Raw genomic sequence first — 23,823 nt, forward strand, 5'->3', positions numbered from 1 at the left:
TTAATAAAACATTTTTACCTGCCTTTGCAACACCTTCCCAAATTTTGTTGGTCACTTTCTAATGCCAACTACAGGTGTCAAGAAGCATTAAGAATATACAGGGCCTTTTTGGAAACAATGCTAGTTAATTGTCTCCGTAAATTTATTCATATGGTTTCCCCATTTTCACATTTAGAAAAAAAGGTTTGAATAATAATAAAAAGTAATCAAATAAAAACGCTCTGAAGATTTCATTTACACATTTATTTTTATAATTAAATATAATATAGCCAGTCTTTTTTTATTGTTTAATATTTACTGTAATCTGAATATCTTTTTTTTTAAATTAGTAGTGCAAAAATAAATTTTAACCGAAAAAATATGTAGATGGCTTATCTAACTTGATCTCAAAATCTAGCTGGAAAAAAAATGATTATGCCTCATTTTTTTTCCATATTTAGTTGGAACTATTTTTTTAAAAAAATATTCTAAGGACTGTGAGCAAAGAAAAAAAAATAAATAAAAGAGGGGGGGGGGCGACGAAAGCTATCATAAATTATTAATAATCTTGAGTCTTTGTAATGACACCCAGGTCACGTGTTCAGTCAACCCACTCAGGCAGGGGTAGACTACATTTAGATACGGAGATCAAGAGAGAATATCTGAAGGATTATCTTTCCAAATTTGTGTAATAGATGAAATATAATCATCCTATTATAACCGTTTTGGATAAATCAATCTAAAGGAAAAATAATTGCAAAATACATCGCTTGTACTTACTCATATTTTTTATGCGAGTTTATAATTGATTTTATCGTTCTTTAATTTTTTTTTTCCATAAGTGTCCCAGAATGAATTCATGAAAATCGGTTCACTTTACTGAAAGCCCATTTTCAGCGCCCAATTATTTCAAAATCATCAGTTCAATGAAATGAAAGGGAGGAAAAAAAGGAGCCAGTCTTATTTTCCGAAGTGGGACATCTGAGAACTCATTAAAGAAACTTTGTAGCTAGATAACAACTCAGATTACGAACTCCTTCAGATCCTTTCTTTTATTTTCTTGTTTCTGGGAGCACTATCTGACCATAATTAGGAAGTCCGAATGTCATCAAGTCACATTAATCAGTTTTTGGGTTTCGGTTCGCATTTTCGAGCGTCTCACTTACTTAACCCTGGCGACCTTCTGGAAAGTTTTAAAAAGTCTTTCCAGTCTGCACTGTAAAAGCGCGAACCGTTCCTCTGCTTCTATTTTGCTATTCCAAGTAAGTTGCTTTATTTTTTCGGTGTCCAGTTGCTGCTTTTTTCAACGATTTAAAGAATGCGTAGCTTTTTGTTGTTGTAATTACCGCATTCCATATAAATGTCTGATGGTAGGACAGCAAAGAACTTTACAGTTTAATGTGTTGGTTTTAGTTATACCAAATAAGGAATGAAATTTAAATTAATCACATTGAATCATTACTTTTGAAGAATAAATGGAAGCGACGTTATAGCAGGAATGTTGACTAAATTGAATGACTTTATAATGAAGTTCTTTTATTATTGAAATGTAATTCTAAGTATGTGAGCTTTGATGGAGGGATTTTAGCAAATAACCGTTAACATCCAGCATCCTCTTATTTATAGAACATACACTTAATTTCCGTGGCTAAACAGAGCACATTCAATTGCTTTTTGTTAGCTTTGACTAATATTTCCCAAAATTCCTAAACAATTTTCAATTGACATATATAACCATTTAGCAAGATTTTGAAGTCAAAGTTTCAGCATGTTAAAATTTTCTCCTTTGGCATATTTTTTCAAGATAATAGAAAAAGAAAAGAATTTTTACTTTTTATTCTTTGATATTCTACTATATTTCATTAATCTTTGAAATATCTATCTACAAAAGAGTTTTTAAAAATAACTTTTACCAATTGAAAAATTAAGCTGCTTGTTTTCTTTTATTTCATAGTTACCTTAATTTCGTTATTTTCATCATAATTTGACAGAAATTTGTTGAAATTTATTTGAGTATTAACGAGTTTAATTTTCCACCTTTGGATTGTTTTTAGTCGATGTGTAGATGAAACATTTGCGAGAAGATGCATTGTGTTTGCATTTAAACGAATTATATAAAAATCAAAGCATTGTAATAGTATATTTTATTTAACACTATGATTGCATGATACATTTTGTTGAAATCAATTGATAATATGACGCATGAAATTGTATGGAATAACTGACATACGATATCTCTATTATCCATCTCAAGAAGATTCATTGGTTGGTATTATCAGTCTTGTTTACCGATTGCTTTTACTTTTCATTTACTTTTGCAGTAATTTCGACTGAATTTAAATTAATTTGTTTTAAGGGAAAAATTAAATTAAGAACATCAAGCAGATTCCAATATTTCTTACATAGATTAGTATCTCCCAGCCCTATTCACTTTCTTTCATACGAAAATAATATTTTATTAGAAAATCTGACCTTTGATAAAACTCTCCTTTGCAGAACTTATTGTATCCAAAAATTACTTTAGAATTTTGTCTGTTTGTTTGAACTTTATTTATTTATTATTCGTTGATCGCAAAGAGTTGCAGTTTCGAACTTTGGTACGTAATCTTTTCACAAAATTTGCATACGCCTCACAGAAGTTGGCCGAAATTAATCTACAGAAAATTATTAGTTCACCTATTAATCTTCACGTGAACACATTAATTCAGAAACATAAATGGGTTGATGAAAATAATTGATGAAATTTTCATATAGGAATTCAAGATTAATAAGAGATTTGTAATCTAACCCATCTGTCGATCTTGTCTTCGAATATACGAATCCTATAACTTGGAAAAAGCAGCAAATGAAATTAGGTGTTTAATCTTATCAACAAAATTGTAGTTCTGTGTCAAATTTTGGACCCAATCGAGGAAAGGAAGACATCCTATATCCATATTCAGCTTTTATTTTTCACTGCACTAAGAAGCACAATACGGGCCGTATCGTGTTGGAAGGACAGCATCTTTGCTGTTTCAACTACATATTCATTTTAACACATCATAGATTAGGATAAATAATTACAGATTTTTCTTTAAAATAATTGTTTACTAACACTATATTTCTGTAAAAATATCTATAAAAGATTTTAATAATCTTAATTTCTGTATCTGTTTCTGTAAAAGATTTTAATTTCTTTAGAAAATATCTTTCAAAATTCTCCTACTCCTAGAAAAATGTTAATAAAGTAAATAAGAGCGCGAGCAAAGGAAAATTTTTATGCATTGAAAATGTAAATCAAGATCGAATTTATGTACATTGCTTACAGAAAATCAAAGTAATCAATCAAATATTGATGAGATGTAATTGATTAAGAAATAATGAGTGTGACAAGCGTAGATTTAATCAAAATTTCAATTCAAATAAAGGATGGTAATAAAATTCTTTCCTGATTGCAAAAAGAAGAAGAAAAAAAAAAAATGTTACAAAGAAGCCATTGAAATTGCAAAAAAATCCATTGTAAAATTTTTATTATGGAATTGTCGCGTTCTTAAATTCATTTCAATCCAGCAAATAGCATAATTAATGCGGAAATAATTATTTTACATTCGATTGCTAACAAAATGGCGTCAACGTAGAATTCAATATGTTCCTTTATTCCTTGAATTCAAACTGAACAAAATTGTTCAAAGTCAATTTTGGCGTAATATAAAGCACAGAGTGTTTGCTCCGTCAGTTGAAGATATTGATACATTCAAAGTAAAGATGGCAGTTTATGTGTCTAGTGTAATAATCAATATGTGAACCATACTTGGCGGGAATTGGAATTCTGCCTTGATAATCTTTGAGCTACCAAAGGTAATCACATTGAAATTCAATGACGTAAGTGGTTTTATTAAAAACTATACATTATTCGCAACAAGTATTTTATCAAATTAAAATAAAACTTTTTGTAATTATTTTTGTAATCAGGAGGAGATTTTGTGACTAGACTGTATTTTTAAGAGGAATGTTCCAAAGCTCCGACTTAATCTGAGATCTCTCTATGTAGTGACTTAGTGAGGGAGAAAGACAAGGAAGCATATGTGGTCCTGGGTAGTAATCTTGGCGGTATTGGAAGACTTTGAATTTTGAAAGCAAAATGTTTTTACAGTTAAGTTGCTTGATATATGTTACATGACCCAAAAATTGCTCAAAACTCTGGGCAAGGTAGGCTATTGGATCGAGAGTTATCAAATGTGGTTGTAACTTCTACGAAGGTAGATAAACATTAAAAAGGGATTTTTCAAAAATTTAAATTAAAAATCTATCAAAATTTTAATATTTTCTTAATAACGTCAGAACATATTACTGCGCACACCATTTCTACATCAAATTAAACCTCTAAATATCAATTTTTCAGTGATAAGAATTTTTATTTATGCGTCATTTTTCTTTATTTGAGTAATTTTTCAAATTTATTAGACAACGACTAATGCATTAGATTTTTTACCAATCATTCACCAATGAAATATTTAGTTATAATTTTTTCTATAGAATCGGTTTTCACAATATAATCTTTTAATTCAGAAATAAGTAAATTTACATTTTAAAGCATTTAATTTTTGCTTGTGTAGTTCTTTTTCAAATTAAGTGGATGTTACCTTACATTTTGTATGCATTTTAGAATAATTTGATGAATTAGTGAACGTAATTTCGAAACGAAGAGAAAAAATATTATACAAAGCAGACGATAAAATAAATCATGTTTTAAACGTAATAATTTGAAATAAATTTATTTGTTCTGGGAACGATGTTAAAATAGTATTATAAAAATATCAGACGATAAAATAACTAAAGTTTTTTTATACAGTCTCTCTCTCTCTCTTCTCCTTTTGAATTCTGGAATTCTATCTGTAAATTGCGAGATGTAAAATTTGTTCGCAGACTGTTGTGGTTAATGCAATCAAGCTAAATGAAGAGAAGATAGATTCTTAAATTCCAAAGCATTATCATATTACAATGTTCTGAATTAGAGATTGATATTTCGCTTCTTTTCCGTCAGTATTATTACTTTCCACGTATTACTTCAACTTTGGGTAAGGTAAAAGCGAACTGTCGTACAGTGATTACTCGAACGAAACGAAGGGGAAAAGGGGAAATTTTATTATCTGAAAACATAACCTTTTCTACAATATATAACTTCGGATATTCAAACATCTGCAAATAGTAGTTATCTTTTTTAAAAAATAATATTACTCGTGCAGCAGCAGGTGCAGGATCGCCTTTTTCTTCGATACACGCTTGTAGTTTATAGATGCTTTTGAAACTGTAATAAATTGTGTTCAAGTGAAGCAAGGAATAAACATGCCTGTATGTTATTTGCGTTGATTTAATTTAAACTTTTGAATTGTTTCAATTTTGCCTCATGCATTGTGGTAAGTTGGATTTAAAAGAAATTTCGATTTTTTTATTAAATTAAAATAATTGAAAAAGTAAGACCCACAAAAACTTGCTGTCTAATCTTATTCAAACCTTTATGCCTTTGTTATGTAACTTTCCTATTTTCTAAATATATATCTTCAAACTGAATTTTCTGTGATTGAAGAAGGTGTTTTTTTTCCTTTGAGAGAACCATTTGAAATTTTGTGTGATGTAATTGATATTTCGAAAAGATCAGCAAATCTATATTCAAGTATTGTGACTAAATGTAATTTCGAAGGATTTGATGAAATGACGAACATACTAATTAAAAAAATAAATGCTGACATTTGTGAAAGAAAGTTTGAAGTGATTCGGAATTCTACATCGAATCGTCGTTGCATAATAATGTTTTAGGTTTGATTTGTCAGTTTTAAAATATTTAAAAAATAAATTTTTAATTAAATCAAATATAACATGAAAGCAGCGCATTTGAAATAATTAAACAACATGTATTAGTACATTGTTTAAAAGTATTGTTTTAAAAGATAAATAAAATATTATGTAAAATTTGTTAAAAATAATTAAAAAATTATTGGTGTAGTCGAAGAACTAATTTTCCTAATCTAATTTAAGGTGACGCAAAAATGGCTTCTTGTAAAATAAGCTCTGAGGTTATTGAGAAATAACTAAAAAATTATTTGATTAAAGATCTAACTAAAACTTTGAAAAACTTTTTCTAAATGGACACTTACTATCCAAAAATTAACTTTTTACCAAACATGATAGCTTTATGTTCAACGATTGACCATGTAGAACCTTTTGTGTAATTTTTACGTATTTGCATTCCGCAATTTATATATGCAGTGTCCCGATTATAAATAGTATAATATTTAAAAAATGACATTGGTGTCAAGTACATTTCGGCTTAAAACTGTTAAAAATGTTTAGTTTAAAATGTTTTTTTAAAACTTCACATACAACAAAGATAAAATCAATCAGGAACAAATTAATGAAGTTTTTATCATATCTATTATATATACAAGTATTTATAATAGATATGAATATTTTAATGGAATACTTCATTGAGCTCCTGTCTATGTGTATATCTGAATATGTAAATAAGATTTATTTGTTACGTTAAGATAAAGTGCAACTTTTTAAATCATACTTTATAATTAAAACATATTCTGACATATGTCAAAATAAGAGAATGTTTAAGCAATAGCACATGTTGATAAAGTGTAATCTAAAACGAACAGTAAACGAACAAGTGTAATCTAAACGAATAATCTAAAACGAACAGTACATTTCAAATTAGAATAGAAAATATTACAAAATAATACAAATGATAAATGTACACAGAAATTATTCGATTGACTTTATACAATCTTATATATTGTAATAATTTAAAATGTCATGAAAAATTGAATTGCGGAGTCATTTGGTTTTTAATCGTAAAATATTAGCACATTATTCATTATTTCTTTTTGCAGTAACAGCATGTATAATTTTGCTCCCCCCTCATTTCTTGAATTTATTGCAGTTGTTTCTCTTTGCTACATTTCTTGAGAAGACATTATATATACGGAAAGTAACTTTTCTTTAAAAATTATGTACTGATTATGGCTATAAAGCTGCTTTAGGGTTTAATTTTTATTTGTTAATTTTGAAAAGTCGAATTCTTCAATGCCAACAACAGCTACCAACACATTTTCGATTTTTGTACAACCGCATACAACATCAATGATTTAATTCGAACGGTATTACAGATTCTTAGTTTTCATTCGAATTCCTTCCAGAGAGCACTTAGACTTCTCAACATACGCCAGTGATGGTTCGATTATATAAATATATAATAAAGTATTCTGTTTTCAATGACGTATTTGGTATATGTCGACATTCACCGGATAATATCGAGATCCTCCGATTCTGATCTTTCACGTTAACATACAAGAAGCCATTTTGAGAGATTTAGATAGCCACGTGCAGAATATGCATGCAATAAATAAATTGAACGCGTATTAATGATGATTAGCTATACGTGAAATGAATTACTGAATGGTTGTTGCCTATGAAACCAAGGGAAATCATAGGAGGCAATTATTGCATTCTCAAATACTTTATTCTTCCACCTGCAATGTGTTAAATATTTGTCTTTCCATCACAATTTACAAGAAAATTTTAGTCTTTTGTAGTTGGGACGATTATTTGGACGCAGTATATATTATCTTTTATTTTTGTATATATATATATATATATATAATCCTTTTCTTTTTTGTAATAATTGTGTGGACAATTTTTTTCAACGAATTTGCGTTTGTCAAACTCTAAATGTCAAAATTTTAAAATTTTCATTGATCATTATCGTGCTTTGCAAAAAAGAAAGGAAAAAAAAAAAAAAAAAAAAAAAAACCCTGCTTATACTTTCAGAGTCACGATTATTTTTAACAATTTGGTTTTCACCTGTATAGTAACTATTTGTCTGACTTGCTAGACAACAGTTTCTATTTATTTTAGGAATAAGAGTATTTATCCTACAGTCATATTAATTTTTTGCTCCATTCTATTCTTTTACAGAACGAAAATGAGGTCTTATTTTGCTGTTTTATTGTTGCTGTTCCTGAAGTACCATTCTGTGGAATCAGGATCATCTTGTCCTTCTTCGAAAAACATGTACCCCTGCTCGTGCACAAATTTTGAAGATGGATTGACGCTGGTCGTATGCCCCAGCATACATAACACATCTCACTTAGAAGAGGTATGCAGTTAAGTTTATACTTATTATTTTTTTAATTTTGTATTTTAATTTTGTTTAAATAAAAAATGATGCTATTAAGTAAGATATAAAATTTGAAATACTCAATATTTGTTTGTTTTTAGTGCATCACAAATAACAGAAATCATAACAATGAAAATGCTAATTTTTTGTAAGCCGAATCCTAAATTTCGGATATTTTGTCTCGGTGAAAGTATAAACAGTTGTGTACACAGTTGAGTTAAGCTGATAATTATTAACTAGCCGCTAGATCTTGACCAGTGAGATTCTTGATGATCAAGGTAGGACCCATGACTTCGTCTGCATCCATTTGTTCAATCTATAGACAAAAAACCCCTCGAACATCTACTTCTAGTAGCATAGTTTTTATATTCCATATATGAAAAGTTTAAATTCAAACCCCTAATTAATTTCTATTTTAAAGTATTCGAAAAAAACTTTTTTTTGTATAAATATGTTACACATACTTATTAAGATTTTAGTTTCCACTCTACTTGGCGACGTAATAATGGTCCATTGGAGAAACATGATATTTCTGGGATCACAGAGGTATTTTAAAGTGATTAAATTTTAAATTGCAAGATTAACAACGTCAGGAAAAGGAAACCGAAAGGCCGCTTAATCTCAAATCATAGTTCTTTTTTTCCCCCTTAATGTATCCACTGATTGAAATCTCTCTTTAACAAAAAAAAAAAAATAAAATAAAAATAAAAAGTCTATGATTCTCCAATGCTAAGAAATCAAGTCAATATAATTCAAAAAATTTCAGTGTTCAGAAAAAAATTTGCAGATGGTGCATACTAAAAGCAGTTTTCCAGTGAAAAATTTTAAAGAATATATTGATTGATGATTAAGATTAAGTTTGTTTTAGTTTCAAGTTTCTTGTTTTAGTTTCAGTTTCTTTTATGATTTGAAAATTTCAAACAGTGAAAGAATAAGTGGTCGATGTCATTTTTTTTGGTAACAAGAGGGGTGATAAGAATTGTCATAAATTCCAAATTTATTCAGTATGACCGGAATATGATACGTTCCTGCTAGCATTTCTTTTTTAGCCTTGGAGAAAGCGTTGTAAAGATGGAATGTCTTGAAGGAATTTCTTAACATTTGCTACTTTGTTAAGTTTGGTACATAATATGAAGCAAGATTATATGGTAATAAAGGATATTGCCTTAAGCTAATATTTAAAATAATAAGATAATATTTAATCAATAAGCTAATATTTAAAATTGTAAGATCATGTAAAAATATTTTTTGTGCAATGATTTGTTTCGAAGTTATATCGGAGAAAACGCAAAATCTTCAATCTCCCATTTCACTTCCTTTCGAAGGTATAAAAATTTCGTATTATCGCTTTGAATCGTTTTCAGTGTTAGGGAACATGTGTGCCAAATTTCGTTTGGATCCGTCGAGTTGTGTGGAATTGTATAAAGTTCACACACACACACAATGGATAATCCTCAAGCCATTGAGAAAATTCTTTTGAGTTTAGGTATCATTTTGTAAGAAAAATACGAATCAAACTCTGATTTACTAAACCATGCAATGTGCTAAAAAAAATATGTAAGTTTTAATGTATGTGTTTACTCCTCACACAACACATCGATGGACCATATTGTTTACTCCTCACATCACATCCATTTTGTTAATTATCTTTACAATATTACTCCTCAAAATAACCACGCTATGTTAGACAATACAACACAGAACAGAAAATATACATCAACATATTGACGTGACAAGGTGGAGTGGTGAAAAGCGCGCGAACAGTATGCTTCCTTCATTTTTATTTTAAATAACTGGAAAGTTTTCACTATCTTTTGTTATTTAACTGAGTCTTATTTAAGCTTGATTTAAATTTTGATTCATTTCAGTTTTAATTCAAAATTAATTGATTTGCATCATGATAATTTTACACAATCGTCTAGGTCACAAAATCAATGAAGAGCATGATCATTGACCGACTGCTGTTACTGAACACATTTGAAGGGAACAATGAAGTGGAGGACTTCTCCAATGCTGTCGATCCCAAGACTAAGATCCCTTTACAGGGGGTCTTCCCCAAGAAGTGGCTGTCGGAGGTTCGAGTGCGAGATCTGGAAATCCAGAACGCGAACCTGAACGGATACTTCCTTTTCGACGATACTTTGGAAGGACAGAGTGATTTCCTCACCGGCATTGTGGTCAAGAATGCTAATCTCAGGTCAGATTTCTTACGATACGGATTAAATACCTGTACTTAAAATTCTATAATTAGTGACAACATAAAGTGACTGGGTGTGGTAAGGAATCACACTTGCATGAATACATTCATTTACATAGTCCTAATTTGATCTCGATAAATTTTAAAGTCTTAGATACATTTCAAAAGAATTTAATTTTCGACATGAGCAATTGGTATTCAGTGTAATTAAAACTTTCAGCAAATGAAAATAGAATGATCAATGTTGCTAATACAGTGAATTAGTAGTTTGTTTCGATAACCCTTTAAACTAGACAACTGAAATTTGAAATGCGATTTTTATACCAAATTTATTGATTTCTATCAAATTTTGGAGAATTTGCAGGAAGTCTGTCTGTCAGGTTGTCCAAATTCCAATGAATGCGATAACTGTAAAACATAAAGGGCTAGATAGATAAAATGCATTACACATATTAGGCATCTAAAATATAGGTCTGTATCAGATTTGAAACTAGATCCGCCAAGCAATTGATTGTCTGTTTGTATGTACTATCGCATGCATATAATGTGATAAACTCAAAAACTATTCCATTTAGATAAATGAAATACAAAGTTTTATTTAAAGTGTATATTTATCAAATTTTGAATTAAATCTGTTAAAGGGCTTATTGGCTATCTATCTGTAATTTTGAAGCTCGTAAAGGCTATAAATCAAAAATTCTGATGATGATGTCGTGTCCGCGTTACCACTGAAAGGGGGTGCAGTAGCTTCTGAGAGTAAAGATCCCTGAGCACCCAAGGGCAGAAGTCTAACTTCTAGCTCGTATGAAGATGACACACACACATTTGCTTGCACAACCCCTTTTTACAGGGGGGCACATTCACACACCTCGCAGATAGAACACAGATGAAAAACAACCATGCCCGAACCGGGATTCGAACTCGGGACACCCAGATCACGGGGAAGATGCTCTACCCCTATGCCAGGACGCCGGCTCAAACACTCTGTGGCTATATAAATGAAATTTAAATATATGATTTTGTTACTTAAATTTAGTTATTTGTTACTTGTTCTAGTTTTGTGTGAAATTTTGATGTTAATCCATCAAAAAAGAGATCTGCAAAATGCGTGTTTGATTTTCTTTACTGTACTATGAATTTCAAAACGTTAAAGTAAAGATCTCTGAAAATTAAATTCCGAGCACTTGCCGTTTTTACTGCCTTGGCCTAGGCCCACAATTTCATGCAAGAGAAAGGGGAAAGGTAACAAATTTATTAAAGAATATGAGAGAAAGTATCGGATTGGTCACACCTTCAGGTTTTGTGTCGTTATTAAAATGTAGCAATGCAATATATATTGAACTTTATTGGGTTTTTTAATACTCTTTAATAGTATATAAAACAAAAATCAAACAGCATTTTATTAAAAAAGCATTCAATTAAAAATCTAAAAAACATATAGCACAAATAACTGCTTGTTTTTTGATTTAACATTACTTTACTGAAACAAATAAGAATTTTGTTCTACATTATCACAATTCTGGTTTGAAATGAATTTACCGTATTATTCTCCGTTTCCTCATGTTTGACATTAAAGTAATTGAATTTACGTATTGATACTTAAAATCGTATATGACGCCACTCATTTTTAATGTGGTCACTTGTAACTTTCCATATGTTGCCAACTTAGGTTGTCAAAGATGATAAGAAATTTTGAGATCTTTTTGATATAGAAGATATTATTATGAAAATCGTAAAAAAATTGCTGAGAGATTTAATTATTTTAAAATTTTCTTCGTTACAATTAATTTATATGTGCTTTTAATTAATTGTAAGTCCTTTTTTTTTCTGTCCTCACTTATCACTTGTGTAAAAAGTCAGGAAAGCTTGTGAAGTACTGATACCTTAAAGGTTTTATATGCTAGCAAATTGTTTGGTGTCAAATTTGACAAAAATTCGAATAGTATTCATTACATTTGGGACATTACATTTTATTGCTTCCTAATAAAAGCGGCATCGAAATTTCAATATCATGGATATTAAAGCACATGCATGATACCTTTTTACTACGTAATATGTTTTTCTAGCCAATTCATGTGAACATTTATCTTACTTGGTAAACTCAAATTAAGCTCTTTTAAATTCCAAATACTCGCCAAATTTCACGCTGTGGTTAAACCTTGGCTGATAAATGTCTCAACAAAGATTGCTTTTACATCTACAAAAGAGCCAATAATAATACATTTATGTACGTGATTATTGATTCTCAATAAAAATAAAAACTATTCTCCGATAGAACTCATGGATAAATTTTTTAACAAAGACTTTAAAGAAGTGCAGGGATATGAAAGGCATCTAAAATAAAAATGAAACTCCATTGTAAGGCAAATGCAAATATTTATCTTTAGAAACAGTATTAAACAGCAAATAACTTATTGAACTTATGTTTTATATCAAACTAATCCGCGGAATATTGACCTTTTTAGAGGTCATATTTGCTCCAGCTGCGGGCCAGCGTCGGGAACTGTTGCCCTGGCTACCAGTGAACTCAGGAGGGTTCCATTAGTGAAGGAGGTTGACTTTTCTTTCAACCAGCTGGAATTCGTGGATGGGTCGGCCTTTCCTGCCCAACTCAAGGAACTGAAGAAAATCGTTTTATCCAACAATCAAATATCTCGAATCCACGACAATGCCTTTTCCAACCTTCATCAACTCAATCATTTGGACGTATCGAGAAACCGTCTGAAGTCTATCAGCAGAAAAATATTCAGAACTTCAGATAATTCTCTTGCAATTATCGATATCAGGTAAACTAGAAAGTTTATTTGAAGATTTAAGGTTATTGCACTTTAATAAATGCACACGTTTAATAAATGGAGCGATCATAAGTTATTGCAGGAATGCAATGTCGAAGATATCTGAAATATTTTCTGTCTGTATCGCTCTTTTTTCTTGTGTTTTTAGCATAGAAAATTGAACGAGATTTTTACTATGTTTGATTATGAGTTAACTTTGATCTTCAATTTTAACTTAATGTAACTTTAAAATTGAACTTCTAAACTCTTGAGTATAATGAAGGTACATACTACATCGAATATTTTATTGTAGAAATGTTACCAGGTTATTAATAGCAATCAATTATCTAAAAACTAAAAAGTTCTTAGACATTTACAAACTTCTTTGATGTATGTTTTTTATATCCAATAATTAGCTTAAATATATAGTTTCTAATTGAATAATGCAATTATGTATTAATATTCGATTGGTCTTCGATTGTAACTCAGTTCTATTTTTTAACCCAGAATTTCATCTTTTAAGAATTTTTATAGCTTATGAATATTATAATTTTTTTTATGTGAGCATTAATATGAAACTGGATAATTTACATTTCTTGATTGTATTTAATATGCTCTTGATTTATTTAGATTATTATTATGACTGCTGTACTTTTCAAATAGTAATTCTTAGTTCTTATGAGAAAAAAGTTATATTTGTTTGGTTATCGGATAAAAATTTCTATAGCAACTAATTTATTTAATACTATGTTTTCTTTTTAATTTTTTTTAGTTTATTTCGAAGTGTTTTGTAATAATTAATGCCTTCAGTTTATCAAAAATTAAATAAATAGCAAAACTAAAGTTGGTTAGTTGATTGAAATAACTTAATTGATATTATTTTTATTTAGAATGAATCTATTGGTCTTTCTAACCAATTAATTAGGAATTAAAAGAAATTTATCGATTTCAGAGGCGTTATTCTACACAACATAAACTTTCAACAATGCCACATTGCATTATTTATTGAATACAAGTGAACTTTTAAGTATGATTAAAATTGATGCTATATATAGTCCACACTATGCTCGTGCGCCACTGAAATTCAAACAATCCTATCCATTTTTGGTCAAATATATATATATATATATATATATACTATCTCTCAAAGCCTGAATGAAAGCATAATTTTGATATATACTATATTTCTTCTTTCATCTAAACAGCAGAAATGTGAACATTGAAACACTATAGAAATTCAATACAAACCTTGATTATTTTTAATCACTTTTCATATAATGATATATCGATATCGATGGTTTTTATATAATGATCGCTTTATTTGCAACTGCTTTTTCAGCTACAATTCCATTCAGTCGTTACCAGAAGATATGTTTCAAGCCCTGAATGGTTTGAAAGAAATCAAACTGAGCCACAACCTCCTTGAGACGCTTCCGGCCACCACATGGTCCAGAATTCCCGCTCTGCTGGAGAAAGTGGATCTAAGAGGTGGGCACTATTTTTTTTTCGGTATTTTAAATAATACCAGTAAAACTGTGGGAAACTTTCTACTACTTTTTTTTCTTTCTCTATCTACTTTCTCTTTACCAAATGATATGGTCTTTTTTTTTTTAGTGTATTGAAATTAAATATTTATCTTAAGTATATGTTATCTTTAAAGTGTATTATAATTCAGTTATTTCATAAAATATCCATTTTTTTTCCTATGAAATAATTTATCATTTTTTATGAAGTCATGAATTTTATTTTTCTAAACGAAAACTATAAATAAGCTAATAAAAACAAACAAAAAAAAAAAAAAAAAAGGCAAAAAAAAAAAAAAAAAACTGTGCAAGAGCTTTATGACCGAATCTATGATGTAAAAATATTTATGAAGTTTTAAGTTTCCTTTTAATTTAAATTTTAAGCAGAAAACAAACAAAAAACATGTTTCTAAACAAATTGAAAGTTTTTTTTTTAAAAGTCGATAAAAAAAATCATATCCACTAATACCTTATTCCAAGCTTTTTGTTGAGTTATATATTATTATTATTTATATATTATTATTATTTATATATTATTATTATTTATATATTATTATTATTTATATATTATTATTATTTATATATTATTATTATTTATATATTATTATTATCATATATATTATTCTTATATATCAGTTGAGAATAATAGATGATGATAGCTAAATAATACTATAGCTATTTCTACTAAAAATAAAAATGAATATCTACGTCTTTTTTGAATGAATATCTACGCCCAAACGTTTACCTAAAGCTATTATATATAGGAATGATTTTTTTTAAAAATTTCGGAATGATTTTTTAGAAAATTTCAATTAGAACTCGCCACCTTTGGCGATCAGCTTGTTCAGCTAGATTATTGACTAATGATTAATACGGAATAATTAAGTCATAGCGATTATAGATCTGACGACGGTCTATCTTGGTGTTTGTTAAAATTTCTATTTGACGCTTATTTCTTTATTTCTTTTACATCTTGTTTCCTCTGAGAATTGTGATTTGTTTACATTTTACCTTTATTATTCATCTATAAGTAAATTTTGGCGTTTTTCGCAATAATTTCTGAAAATATTACAACACAAAAATCATTTTCATATCCTTTTAAAATTCGAAAAAAAAAAAAAATGTCTTTTCAATTATATCAATTTGTTTGTCACATAATTTTTCAATTTTTAATTTAAGAATATTTTAACTGTATTTCATAACAATATGTTTCATTATTGAAGTGAAACTCGAATCGTTTTCATTGTTGCTACTAATTTCATTGTACTACTATTGCCATTTTGGCTTTTTTCTATTGTTGATTATCAAAATTTGATTTGTCTTATTTTTCCATACTGAATAAATTTCAGTATAAGGTATGCCTTTAATAAAATTCTTTAAACAATGAAAGCTTAACTTCAGAATCAAGAAATGTTGAAATTGTTTTAAAAAGCGTGTCCATTTTACACTGCCGTTTTTTCCCGTTGTATAATTGCATGTATAAAGATGTAGATAGAAAATTATGAAAATATATAGTGCAATGAATGACATAGGGCTTCTAAAATCACGTGATTCATAGGCCACTCAACACTGCAAAAACAATAGTTATGAAAGATCGATCTATGATGCGATCTTTGAAGATTAATCGTTGATATCCAGTTAATCAAGTACCAGGAAGCAGAATTATGCATTTTAGACTTTTTCCCGGACCAATCACATCCAAAATCTGATATAAAATTTCAATAATAATAATAAAATCACATACCAAATTTCATTTATTTAAATCTATGTATTTATGAGTTACAGCATTTACCTGCATGAGAAAGTACAGTCCAACAGACACGGTGGAACCTTTAATAAATTTGATTTAAAATATGACCAATCCCTACAATTTATATTCAAAAATTGTGGACCAAATTTCATTTATCTAAGTTGTTGTGCTTTTCAGTTTTGTTGTTTACATGTATGTAAAACTGAAATCCAACAGGCTGGTAGTCTCTTAATCGTAAGATTCCAAATTTAATTCATAAATACATTTTAGATGCATATTTCTATATCAGATTTTATCTAACTTGTGGTGAAAGCTTAGAAGCCAGTTAACAGCTACGCTGCACGAGCAATTGCTTTTGTATCATGGTCATGTTACTGGACTGCAAACCACAAGGTCCCAGGTTCTATCCTCGCGTATCGCAAACTGCCACAAACTCTTAATGTTTTGAAGTTGTCGTGTTCACTTATATTTGAACAACCAGATGAACTATAAATGGATTTCACTAAAAAATTTAACTGAAATGTGTAAATTTGGAGTAAAGTGCATCCACATACCAAATTTTATCTTTCTAACACGAAGCTTTTTTTCAGTTGTCTTGTTCACAGGCAGACAGAAATAATTCCCGAAATGTGTTTTGCGGACTCTGGGACATGCGAAATGGAGATTCATAAAAATATCGAGTTCGAAATTTTTGATTACAATACTTCGTCTTTGTATACTTAGTACACGGGGAAAGTAAAAATTAATTAGATATTCACTGTTTTCCGTCTATAAATTAGAAATAGATATATTACTGCATTTTAGAAGCAAAAAATAAGCTTTTCATGGATATCAGTTTTAGTTTAAACCGATAACCCTGATTTTTTTTCTCTGATATAAATGTTTTCACAAATATATTCTATTACATTATCTTTATTACCTTCGTTGCGAAGATATTAAATACATTTTTTATATACAAGTCGTCGCTGTTATATAATTAAGAGCAAATTCTAAAAATAAAGATAAGGCGAATTTAGCCTAAAATATTATCATACTAAAATGTTTCGGAATAGAGATTAGAGTTTCACATTCGTTTGAAATGTTTTTAGAAATCATTAACTAAAAGATATGAAAATAAATATTTTATATAAAAAGAATGAGCTCCATTTGAAGAAAGTTTTAACTGTACCCGTCGAAGTTCCACCGGTGCGTTATATAAGATCTTCCACGTTGAATTAAGATAGCGTATCTTTCGCACATTTTAGTTGACGAAACGTGAAAATACCTGCACGTGCTTCGAATTTAGGTCACCAACGTGCTATGCAGTTACCTGAAATGTGGAAAACACGCTAAGATATTCAAAAAATGTAAATAAAAAAAACTGGCATGATTAAAAAAAAAATTAATGTTTCATGCAATTAACGATAAGTTCAAGTAATCCTTCTTTACACGATCGACATTAAATTTTGTTAATCGAGGGAAGAAAAATAAAAGCTAAAAGAATTTTAAGTGTTAAAGAAAAACACTTAATTTTTTTTAAGTGTTAGCATTTATTAGACAGCAAATCGTGTTTTTTAAAACCGCTCTTGCTATCTAAGTGTATGTTGCTATAAGTTGTCCTGAGACGTGACATCATTTTTCCCCCTCTTCACGACATGATATAAATTTCAAGATTAATATGACGCGATATGCTTGACGTGTGTTTTTTCACCTTGCATAGATTCCATTAGCAATCGTCAATAATGTTATTCAGATTGCTACACATTTGTGAATTTATCCATGAGAAATATTCTACTCTAAAATGCACATTTTAATGTATTCAGTCTTTTCCAAGGACAGTGTTGTTCGCTTGATTTTTTAAAGAATAATTTCAAAACATTTTAAATAAATATATATTATTTCTATTATTTTTTGCCAAATTGGAACTGAAATGCTGGTGGCAAAAATCCAATTATAGAATGAAAAATTATGGTTGTTTACTGCAATAGTTTTTCATTTTATAAATTATTTATTTAAAACACATTTTTCTTTATAGGGGAGAGGTGGGAGAAGTGGAAGTGGGATTTTACAATTCTGTTTTTACTTCATTAGTTTAGACTTATCAAGAGTGCTGTTTAAAGCAATTTATATTCTTTAATTTATTTATTTTCTAAAAAATACGATAACGGCAAAATACAAACAATTAGCTAGTAACCTTTTCATTTAATGATTTATGGTTTAGGACATGCCAAACAAGAGCTGATTTTGAAATTTTCATTGGTGCCGTCACATCTTGAAAACTTTTATTTTATTATTTGATATATTTTGCTATTCGTAGTTATTTGATATAAGTTGCTATTCGTAGCATATATATATATATATATATATATATATATAATTAACAATTCTTTTCAATTTAGAGTGAAAAAAAGTTTAAAAAAATAATTTTTATAACTTAATTTCATTTTTTTCTTCATTACTTAATATTTCTTATATTCCTTATTATTTTATTATATTTCCAATAGAATTTCCCCTAACTAAAATTAAATGGTAAACATAATTTTAAGTAGAAAATATTTTTTTCGGTGAATGATGCATAATGACCGTCAGTATAAATTCATACTTTATACTATTATTAACAAAAATAAAGAATAACAAAATACGTTTTTGAGACACTGGTACTCTTAAGTAAATTTTTGAGAAAGAGGGGAATTTTATTTAGTGCTTTTTGTTTTTGTTAAAGCCTTTTTAATGCTTTATATATATATATATATATATATATATATATATATATATATATATATATATATATATATATATATATATATATATATATATATATATATATATATATATATATATATATATATATATATAATGATATTTTATATTCTAATTTAAATCCAAATTAATTTCCAAAGCTTTATCTTAATTTAGCCCATAGTAATTTCATTGTCTTATTTCCTGATCCGATTCCACTGTTTCTACTTAGTTAATTCAAGAGAAGCTTTGTAAAAATGCTTATATTTGCACTTTCGCACGTTCAGTGTGACGGGATAGATAAATGTCCAATAAGCACATTCTTTTTAAAAGATCCTTGTGTTTCTCTTACTTGTGATTGACATGCGTCAGAAATCCCTATCAGAATCTTTAGCCCTATGAAAAAATATTTTCCCTATCAATATCTCATGTTATATAAGACGAGGAATAATTTATTTCTTGCTTTCTTCCCGACTTTTGCTTATGTACCGCGCTGTGGCGGCCGTGTCTTGTCCGCGCCATATATATATATATATATATATATGTATGTATATACTAACTATATATATATATATATATATATTTATATATATATATATATATATATATATATATATATATATATATGTATATACTGTATATATAAATATATATACTAACATATATTTTATTAAATTTAAAATCATCAACTTGCTATTGTATTGTAACACAGCCTAATTTTATTAAACAGCATTAAGAAAAATTAAAAACTTTAACTGTTAGCAGGTTTAGAAAATGTACTGAAATGTAATCGAGCTTGTCCCATTCGTCTCTCTGCAGAATTTTCTTTTAAAATGCATATCACATAAAGCATGGTACATTTAAACTTAATTTGATTTTAGTTTATAAACATTATTCTTCGAGTTTATTACGCATTTAAAATATTTTTATTTTACAAATAATAAGATTGAAAAAAAAATAGGAATGTTTATTTTTCTGAGGCATGAAAGTGATATTTTTTGTTTTAAACACAAATAATATTATAACTGGTTTTGTATATTATAATATTATAGCTGATTTTATATATTACGTTACCGTTGATTTGTATATAATTTTAATCACAAATAATATTATAGCAATACAATTAAGATCGAACAAGGGGCTGTAGTTCCTCTTTCTATTGGAGAAATTAGAACTGATTCTAATATTTTATTTAGATATAAATGCAGCTGTCCTATTCCTTCCAACTCTCCCCTAAGCATAAAAGCTTCTTGAACTGTATATCAAAGCTCAAAGTGGGATCGTTTAAATTCGTGACCTTACTTGAATTCATGGCAATTAGAGAAAATTTGTACGGGAATAAAATTGGTACCACAGAAACATTTTTAAAAAAAATTTCGAGGCTGTGCAAAATGTATTTTTGTGCTGTAATATTCTTGAAATTATTCGAGAAAAATGGTAAAATTCCAAATGTTTTTTTAAAAATTAAAATCTAATAAAATTTTTGGAAAATTCTTTCTTGGTAAATATTTACTATCCAAACAATAAATTTGTCTTCTGCCAAAGTTGGTTACTTTAAATACAACTACCTGCGAGTTGCGAGTTTTGAATAATGTTCTTATCATGCGTGTCGCAAGACGAAATTTGCAGATAGTATGTCAGCTTGCGAACATTATCATGTAAGAATAATGTTTTTCCTTCTCTTTCTTTTGTAGGTAACTTCCTGGTCTGCAACTGCACTATGAACTGGATTGCACGTCGCATGAGCAAATCAACCAAATTAGTCGCGCATTGCGTCGCGCCTAAACAAGCAGAATTTCAGGAGCTCAAACCTAATCTGGCTTCCATTACGCAATGCAGTTAAGATTTCTGCATGTGTAAAACAGCTTTTTCATATGAAAATGTGCCAACAGAATAACTCTCTCATTTGATTTGTTCATAAATAAATGTTTGCTTTTCATATGCATTTTAAATATTAGATGTTCCCGGTAATGTAAAAAACCTTTTAATAAAATAAAATGATAGAATGATAATTTTCTTTATTCACTTTTGCATAAAATAAAATAATGAATTATTATTTTATATCCTTTAATATATATATTTTTAAAATTATAAATGGTAAGAAAATTTTTAACTTGCCTTTAATAAAAATTTGCAATATGAATATTATTTGAAAGACTAAGCTCTATAATTATATAGGCAAAATAGATTTGTATACAAAGATTATTTAATATTAATAATCTGCATATATTATTAAATATTGACATTAATACAATGCTTATATTGATTATTTAATTAAATTAACAGTACAATAGAATATCGCAAATAAATTCTGAAAATCAAGTCGTTAATCTTAGAAAGAATTTTTGATTAAACACCACTGTGATTAAAATTATAAATGATGTTTCATTTAAAATATATGCAAATAAAATATCGTTTGCAAACTTTTATTAAATATTTTTACAACTTATACAAATATCTGGCAACATTCATTATTTAATTTCTAATTATCGTCTGAAAATTTGTTTTGAATTAGATAAGAATGTCGATTCTTTGAAATTGTTGAATTTAAAGCTGTTAAGTACAGGCATTTCGAATTTGTTTCTGCAATGCAATTTCTGCTACAGAATTTTTGAAATATTGCAAAAATAAATAAATAAACTTTTAAAACCACTATTTATCTAAAACAAAAGTATTTGAATGATATAGGATGTTTAAAAAAGGTTTAGAATCCACCTTAGGTGAGACATGTTCTAATGGACCATTCACTTCGTGGAATTATTAATTTGATCAAAATAGAGAATTGATAAATTATTGTCATTTACAAGTAGACCTATTATTGAAAAGATATTAATATATTGTAATAAATTGAAATATTGTAATGGATATTTTAATTTATCTTTTTACAACCGAGTCCAAGAATTTGATTTGTAGAAATTTCAATACTCGGAAATACTTGCTGCCAATTTCTCATCATATTTTTCTAAAAACAATTATACATAATTTTTAAAGGTTAAAAAATTTAATTATTAAAGGAATTTATTTAAAAGAATGTACAAATAAAAGCTATTTTTCAAATTATTCCTGTCATATTTCAAACATTATATGTTTTTTGATGATCTATAATTTTTATTTCATCTACTTTTTTATGAAGTATAAATTCCTGGCTTAAGAGCCACACTCAGAGTTAAAAAAAAAATAGCTTCAGGTAACTCATTTTAAAGTAAAAATCAATTTATTTAAAGTAAATGACGTCTGGTCTTGGAATTTTCATTTCAGCAAAAATCGGTGAAACTGTTTTTATATATTTAATTTATATTCCTTCTTATGAACGAAATCAATTTCTTTTTGATTGCAGTAGGTATGCATAACTTTTGATATTTAAAAATTTTTGCGACATACAGAAATTTTATTATATGTACAGAAACTGCTTTTTTCTATTGAAAATGCAAGACTCCTGAAAATTTTTCTATACATAGAATAAGTACTATTTTTTTATAGGGAGAAAATTATATTTCTATTCTATGAATGCTATACTTTTATTTCTATTTACCCTATTTTTCTCTGCCATTGTATTAATGGAATTTATATCTTTTTACTCTAGAGAAGTTAAAATTTAATATGAAAAGCTTTTTTGATAATAATTGTTGTAATTGAAATATTGTTACATTAAAATCTTGCTATATTTATTATTTTTGCATTTCCTTTAATAAACAAATAAAAAATATATGAGTAATTTTCCACTTTTGAAAGAACATTTTCTTCCATTCTACTATTATATAGTTTGCAAGGAAAGCAATCTCTAAGTAAAAAGATTAAATATAAATGAACTTATTTTAGTTTAACTTACATTATTGTTTAACTTATTCTAAAATAAAAAAATAAATAAAAATAAAGAAACAATGAAGAGAGTTTTCTTTTCTTAAAGAAAAATTAGTCAAAAACAGAGCAACTTAAAAAAATTAATTTCTTTTTAAAAAAAGGCATGGATGTGTTTTGGATGTGCCAAGAGGAAAATTTTATAAATAACACTTCAAAAATACAATGTCGAAATTAATGCTTTTAAATGATCATTTTTTTGTAATTTTCCTGTTACAGTTCTAAACGAAATTATGTCGAGGTAAAGGAAAGATACTTAAATTGTTATTCAGTTCTCACTAATGTATTTGCTCATCAGTCCAAGGTCTCGCATTTCGCTGGATCGACACATTACTGCTGCTGCTGTTCTCAATTCAATTACAACATTTATTTTCATATATTGCAGATTAAGAAGTATATGTTAGATTTATCTGCGTATCAAGTACTTACTGGTTTCATTCCAAAATTGCCTTTTAAGTGTTTGAATTCCATTTAATTGTTTAATGGAATCATTTCTTATCATGCTATAGTTATATAACATCCTTAATTGTGCTTATATTTTCGAATAACAAAAGATATAACACCATTTCCTTTTTATTTTCTCGAATACGAAATATGCAAAAAGAAAATCGCTAAAACGATATCGAGATTGCCATAAATATCTATATTTTAAATTAGAAAAAATTATATTTTGGAGTTACAGGTAAGAAATTTTGGTACATGAACATTACACCAAAATTGCAAATTTTTATCAAATTTTAGGTGTAATCCTTCAGTAACTATTTTGTCTGTTTGCCCGTCCATGTTCATTTTGAGTACAATTTGAAAAAGCTCAACTAACTCGGCGGATGAATTTAAGCTCATAGTTTTATCGTTAGAATTAT

At 28.0% G+C, this 23,823-nt stretch overlaps 1 protein-coding gene across 1 annotated transcript; it reads left to right on the forward strand.

Moving 5' to 3' along the window:
- The first annotated feature begins 1,084 nt into the window (after positions 1 to 1,084).
- LOC129963536 (probable oxidoreductase PXDNL) lies at positions 1,085 to 21,114 on the forward strand. Its single transcript, XM_056077976.1, has 6 exons — positions 1,085 to 1,241; positions 7,939 to 8,119; positions 10,063 to 10,337; positions 12,803 to 13,123; positions 14,451 to 14,599; positions 20,797 to 21,114. Exons 2-6 carry the CDS (start codon positions 7,946 to 7,948, stop codon positions 20,943 to 20,945), a joined length of 1,068 nt encoding a protein of 355 aa, XP_055933951.1. The 5' UTR covers positions 1,085 to 1,241; positions 7,939 to 7,945; the 3' UTR covers positions 20,946 to 21,114.
- The last annotated feature ends 2,709 nt before the right edge of the window (positions 21,115 to 23,823 follow it).

Source organism: Argiope bruennichi, chromosome 3 (assembly GCF_947563725.1).
Source record: "Argiope bruennichi chromosome 3, qqArgBrue1.1, whole genome shotgun sequence".
In the NCBI taxonomy this organism is placed as follows: domain Eukaryota; kingdom Metazoa; phylum Arthropoda; class Arachnida; order Araneae; family Araneidae; genus Argiope; species Argiope bruennichi.

Excerpts from the sequence above, each read along its gene's own strand:
- LOC129963536 (XM_056077976.1), top strand. The coding sequence starts at position 7,946 with ATGAGGTCTTATTTTGCTGTTTTATTGTTGCTGTTCCTGAAGTACCAT. Across the intron at positions 10,338-12,802 it reads GTCAAGAATGCTAATCTCAG|AGGTCATATTTGCTCCAGCT; the intron begins GTCAGATTTCTT and ends TGACCTTTTTAG. Across the intron at positions 13,124-14,450 it reads CTTGCAATTATCGATATCAG|CTACAATTCCATTCAGTCGT; the intron begins GTAAACTAGAAA and ends CTGCTTTTTCAG.